General features: G+C 38.0%; 1 protein-coding gene across 3 annotated transcripts in view; it reads right to left on the bottom strand.

Annotated features, from left to right (window-relative positions):
• The window catches only part of PKN2 (protein kinase N2), a 99,507-nt gene that overhangs the window by 30,866 nt on the left and 62,180 nt on the right, over nucleotides 1–6,461 (bottom strand). For 2 of the 3 annotated variants that reach the window (XM_006169689.2, XM_027768748.1), the window contains exons 7-8: nucleotides 4,747–4,932; nucleotides 3,683–3,792 (exon numbers count right to left, since the gene is read on the bottom strand). In XM_006169689.2, the coding sequence (XP_006169751.1) occupies nucleotides 3,683–3,792; nucleotides 4,747–4,932 (296 nt within the window). The remainder of the gene's footprint in view (nucleotides 1–3,682; nucleotides 3,793–4,746; nucleotides 4,933–6,461) is intronic. The other variant, XM_006169690.2, reaches the window with a different exon arrangement.

Genomic DNA, 6,461 nt, shown 5'->3' on the forward strand with positions numbered 1-6,461 from the left:
AGAGAGTAGAGAGAGGGAGAAAGCACCCCTCAATTGGGCATAGGCATGCTACAATCCCTTCTCCATTTCTCCATCCTGTCAGGAGTCTGGGTATGAATAGATATATGCTTGGCATGTTTTTGAGCTGCGAAGGCCAAAACAGTGTGGTTGGTTAAATGGGATCCAGATCTCTTAACCACTAGATCAAGGGACCAGCTCTTAAACTGTTTATAGTTTTGGTAGGGAAATGAACATGTAAATAAATAGACAATAGAGTGGCATATACAATATACATGACACAAAAGAAGGAGGTGACCAATTTTACCTAAGTGAAAGGTAGCAGGAAGATTAGAAAGGCTCAGAACTGCTCAAATTTGGCTTTGTGAGGTAAATCATTAGATTATAGGAGGAGAGAACACAGTAATTACAGGGAAAAGAAAGTATAAAGGTAAGAAAATATATACTGATAGTATATTCTAAGGCACTATAATATAGCTTAATAAACTTGTTGGGAGGCTGTGGCAGGAAGACCGTGACATGGGGAAGATCTTTTCAGAAATACTTATCTCTAACTCTCTTTTCCTCTCTGTCTTCCTCTCTCTCTCATAAAGGAAAAAAAGAAAGTCGAGAAAATTTTTCAGAAAATTTAGCACATAAGCTTTCAAAGTGAAAGTGCTAAGAGTACACACCATAAAGAATGAAAGATATTCACATCAAGATACATCACTGTGAAGCTTCAGAATCCCAAGAAAAAAAGATCTTAAAACCTTTCAGAGATCTAGCATATTGAACAGATCTAGAAAATTAGGCATCTTTGCCAGAGAGTTATTTCTGAATCCTGGAGATTTAGAGAAAAAAAAATACTTCATAGCTATTTAGAAAAAGAAGTAAAGCCAAACAAAATAAAGAACCATTTATTAACCCTAAGGGTGGTGGGAGGTACTAAAAAGGAAGTGTAATCATGGTACAGACATGATTCACCTGTAGAAATTGTTAACAGTCATTAAAAAAAATTAAATTACTAATATAGCATAGTTTATATCAGAGAATGTGAATCGGGTTGAGGTAGTTTAAGAGAGTTAAATTCCAACTGTCTTTAATATAGTATGAATAAATAATTTTCAGATATCAAGGCTGGCCCCACAGCCTAGTGGTTAAGGGAGCTAGATCCCACATGGTCGACCATGGTTTCAATCTTGTAAGCTTAAAAAACATACTGCGCTGGGGCCAGTATGGTGGTGTAGTGGTTAAGGTGCTGGACTTCCTGTGGCAGACCACAACTCAAGTCCCAGACCTAGTGGCTTTAAAATCACACAAGGCATGTGTGCATACATGCCCTAAATTCATGAGAGGATACTGAAGGAGAAGGGACTGCAGAGTGTGCAATCCCCCTGGGAAGTGATTTCTTACTTTCCAGTTTTCTGTCTCTCTCTGGAGAGTGCATGCCTGCTATGACAAAACCTCTTAAAAAAAAAAAGAAAGAAAGAAAGAAAAAAGAAAAAACACTGTGCTTGTATTGAAAGGGATTAAAAGGGATAGGAAGGAGAAATGGGAAAAAAAAGAAAGATTGCAGCATGGTGGGAGTGGTTTGTTTTCTCTGAGTACATGTGCCGTTTAGTAATTAAACCCTTTTTTCCCCTGAAAAATTAAAACGCATTAAATTAGAATTCCTTTGGTTCTTCCCTGATAATCTTGTCCTCTACCCTGTCTAATCCTCTTATTTCTGTCACCACATTATCATAGTAATAACTGCAATCTTTCCACAATTTCAACACTCTACATTCTTCTCAATGACTATCATCAAACATTCTATTAATAGCTTACTCTTTCTAGGACCTTAACATCCACTGATCCTTCAATCCTACTGTTATTCACATCCATTAAACCTACAACTTTTATGTATCCTTACGCCCTTGATGTCCTCTCTTCTTTCCTTTCCCAATGATCAGTCAACATTCTCTATCACTCTGCTCTTAACAGCACTGGTTCTAAGTTTTACTTATGAAGACTGGGGCCAGCAGATGGCATGGTTGTTAAGGTGTTGGACACTCCCACATGGCCAACCATGGTTTGAGTCCCAGACACGGTGGCCTGCTTTCTCACTCCCCCCCCCCCTGTGTATCTCTCACTGGTCAAACTAAATGAATGAATAAATAAAATTAAATTTAAAAAAGGGACCAGCAGTTGGCGTAATGGCTATGTTGCTGGACTCCCACGTAGTCGACTGCAGTTCGAGTCCCGGACCCGGTGGCTTAAAACACACCGAGCACGAGTGCGTGCGTGCCCAAGATCCCGATCTTGGGCACACATGTCCATGCACATGCACCCGGAGTGAGTTTTAAGCTGCCAGGTCTGGGACCCGAACCACAGTTGACTATATTAGAGTCCAGTGATATAACCATTACATCATCTGCTGGTCCCTCAACTACATACAACCTTTAAGTGGCAGATACAATATTTGAACCAAGAAAAGCAACATTGAGAGTCTGAATTAGTATGGTAGCAGAAGATCTAGTGTGCCCAAGATCCCAAGAGGAGAATGGAGTAGAAGGGACTGTGGTGTTGCCATCCCCCCTGGGGGATGATTTCTTGCTTTCTTTCTGGCAAGCGCACGTGCCCTATAGCAAAAACCTCTCCCCTCCAAAAAAGTAAAAAATGACTTAAGAGGAACCTAGGTATTTCTGACATTTTTCATCTGATGAGTTATACATAAATATACCTTAAAATGAAGGTGAATATCAGATTTGCTGTAGTAGCTTTTGTTGAGATCACCATCAGGCGAGATCTAATATTGAGATACATTTTTTATTATGTTAATAATATTGTATAACCTCCAAAGTGATTTTACTATCTGTATATTATATGATCTTAAATGAGCTATTATTTTTAGTTATTCAGCTCTCTATGTATCTCAGTGCCATTTATAAATGATACAAATGACTAGAATTTGATCTGTGATTATAGTCTATCAGAAGAAGTTAATTTGGTCCACAGTAGATTCAAATCCATAATAACTCTTAAATTCAAACCCACCCATTGGGTGTAGAAAGAAAATATTTAAAGTTAATCATAATTGTATCAAGAAGTTAAGAAAATACTAAGCTTACTGACTGCTTAGTGTTCAGATTGATGATGTGTATGTCATTTTTAAAGTAACTTACATTAGTGAAAGTGGATTTATGAATAATGATAATGTGAGCTGTGAAAATATTTGGGTGATTACCACCATACTATCACGCACGCACACATGCCTGGCGTGAATTTATGCCACTGGGTCCAAGACTCGAACCGCAGTCGACTACATGGGAGACCAGCGATGTACCCATTATGCCATCTGCTGGTCCCTGTATTTTTTTTTAAAAGGGGTTTCTGCCTTAGGGCGTGTGTGCTCACCAGAGAGAGACAGAGACAGTAAGAAGGAAAGTAAGAAATTATCTCTAGGAGGGTGGCCACGATGCAATCCCTTCTCCTCCCGGGATCTTGGGCACACATGTATATGCACCCAGTTTGATTTTCAAGCTACCAGGTCCAGGACTCGATCATGGTCAGCCACGTGGGAGTCCAGTGACATAACTGCTATGATATCAGCTGGCTGATTCTTCTTAATTCTTAAAACAAAACTTAAGTTCTTTAAAAAACAAAGCTTACATTCAAAAGAAATGATAAATATAGTGAAAATCAAGAAAAACATTTCTCGTCTTACCCTATCTAGTTCCAGTGTAAACTTTTGGTCCCATGATTGATTGGAAATGGGTTTCCAGCTAGTTTGACCAACCACAGTATTATCTAGCTTCAAAACAGCACAGACATCATCTGTAATTAAAATTTATAAACTTGCTTAACAATCTGAAACCTTTAAAACATAAGTACTACTATTTACTTAATACAACAAACTCTTAGTCCCTTTAAAAATAAGGTTTTTCATGATCAATACTGAAGCTTCTGAATCTTAAATGGCTACTTTTTATACTCAGACACAGACACACAGACACACAGACACACAGACACACACACACACACACACACGACCCTCTGAAATTATACTATGCATTTCGTAAGAACCAAAGTAGCAACTGCTATTCTGTTTACATCAGAACGTGACTCAAAGGACTATAGGTAAACAGTAATTGTTTGCCATGCTGCATGTTTGTTTATCAGTATCAGTAATCAAATTTTTCTCCATGTTTGCTATTTATAGAGCCTGCTGCCTTAAACAATTCTTTATTTTCACATTTTTTTCTGAAAGCCTCTCTCTGTAAACAAGAAAATACAGACAAGCTTACATTTGTACTCTTTACTATGCTATATACTTCTGCTACTAGTTACACATTCACATTTAGTTTATAATAGCCTATCTTAGTCGATTAGGCCACTAACCTCCTAAACATGTCTGAATCACTAGTTAATTATCAGAATTTCATTGTTAGTTTGAAAATATCACTAAATCATAAAAAAAGATGCACTCTCCAAAGACAAGATTAATAACCTCTGTATACTTTCAGTTCTGCAAAAAGGATGACGTTCAATGATTCATTGATCCAAAAGAATTTCTTTAATTTACCACTCAGTTTTCTAATATATTTTCAATGATGTAAAGAGTTTTGCCTTTTTGTTTCTTGTTATAACAGGTTTTACTATTTTAAAATAAAATTATGGATATTATAATTTTAAAGTTTTTGGAGTAGCTTGGATACTTTTTATTCTCTATCTCCATTTAAAAACTCCCTCTGATTTGTTATATGATTTTTAAAAATCTGGTTACTGAACTGGACAAGTCATCGGTTTTTAGGAGATTTCGACTACTTCCGCTTTTACTTTTACTCGTTCTGCTCATGAAAGATGATCTGGTTTCACTTGGACTCCAACCAGGTAGTGCAACCGACGCTGCTTTTGACCGTCCAGGGACATTCTCTAGAATATCTTGGCAGCCCATAAGACGAACTTCCAAAGTACCTGTCAGTACAAATAAATATGAAATAAGAACATAAATTCTTAATATATAGAACAATGCCCCTGTTACCTGTTCAGAAACAGGGGGAAAAATCTGCTAAAATAATACAAACTCTTCTGCCAGAAGATGTGTGAGGTAATTATCACCCTTCCTGTTTTAATTAGAGAAACCACTGAAAACTTTTTTTTTTTTTTTTCCAGAGAGGTTTTTGCGCCTGCTTGCCAGAAAGACAGAGAGACACAAAACAAGAAATCACCCCCCGGGAGGATGGCCCAGGCCGCAATCCCTTCTCCTCCATTCTTCTCTCAGGATCTTGTGCACACACTCACAGGCGCCTGGTGTGAGTTTAAGCTACCAGGTCTGGGACTTGAATAGCGGTCGACTACATGGGAGTCCAGCAACATAGCCATTATGCTAACTGCTGGTCCCTGAAAACTCTTAAAAAAAAAAAATTTAAAGTTTACTTATTTCTTCCACGAGCAACAGAAAAGTGAGAGAGAGCATCCACAATAGGGTTCTAACACCACATTCCACTCCTCCTAGACTCCAGCAAGTCCCAATCATAGGCACACACTTTCCTGGTATACCCAGAGGAGTCTTACACTTGAACTGGGAACCTTCCCATGTGCCCTTGCATGGCACTGCATTTTACTGTTGCATCAGTGTCCATCCCTCATTTGTTTTTATTTATTTATTTATTTCTTCTAGGGTACTCCCAACAGGGCTCTTATATCACAATCCACCCCAGTCTCAGCTATCCTGGATTCTCGGCATGCCCTGGAAGGCAGAGATGTGAAACTAGGACCTTTTCCATATGGGTCTGTTTGTGTTACCATTACACCACGACCTAGTTGTTAAAATTTTTAATTATATCAGGGCCAACAGGTGGTGTGGTGGTTAAAGGTGCTGGACTCTCACATGGCTAACTGTGGTTCAAGTCCTGGACCTGGTGACTTGCTTTCTCATTCCCCCCCTAAATCAAACTGGAAAATAATAATAATATATAAAGTTAAGTAAATAATTCTTAAAGAATTTCTCAATTATATCAACTGCAGAAATTTTTATAAACAACACAGAACCCAGAACCTTCCATGAACTGTATGTATGGCACACATAATGAGTTATAGGGACTGGCAGGTGGTGTGGTGGTTAAGGGCGCCATACTCCCCACCTAGCTGGACCTGGCGGCTTATTTCTCACTTTCTCTCTCCCCCTCTGCTCCTCTCTGGTCAAATAAAAAAAAAAAAAAATAACATTAAATAAAATAATTCTTAAAAAAAAGTTACATAAACTTCTCATGTATCAAATTCTCATTTCTATGATTACACACAATTACAGAATTATGTGGACAGAGAATGTATGAAACATGAAGCTAAATAGTATTCCTAGAAAAATACATAAAGAAATTAGAATCAAGTCTGTGAATAACAGCTGTGTTTATAGGAATTCACAGTTTTTTTTCTTTTTGGAGAGGTTTTCGCTATAGGGCGCGTGTGCTTGCCAGACAGAGAGAGACATAGACACAGAAAGC

The sequence above is a fragment of the Tupaia chinensis genome, unplaced genomic scaffold (assembly GCF_000334495.1).
Source record: "Tupaia chinensis unplaced genomic scaffold, TupChi_1.0 Scaffold147417_1, whole genome shotgun sequence".
Taxonomy (NCBI): Eukaryota; Metazoa; Chordata; class Mammalia; order Scandentia; family Tupaiidae; genus Tupaia; species Tupaia belangeri.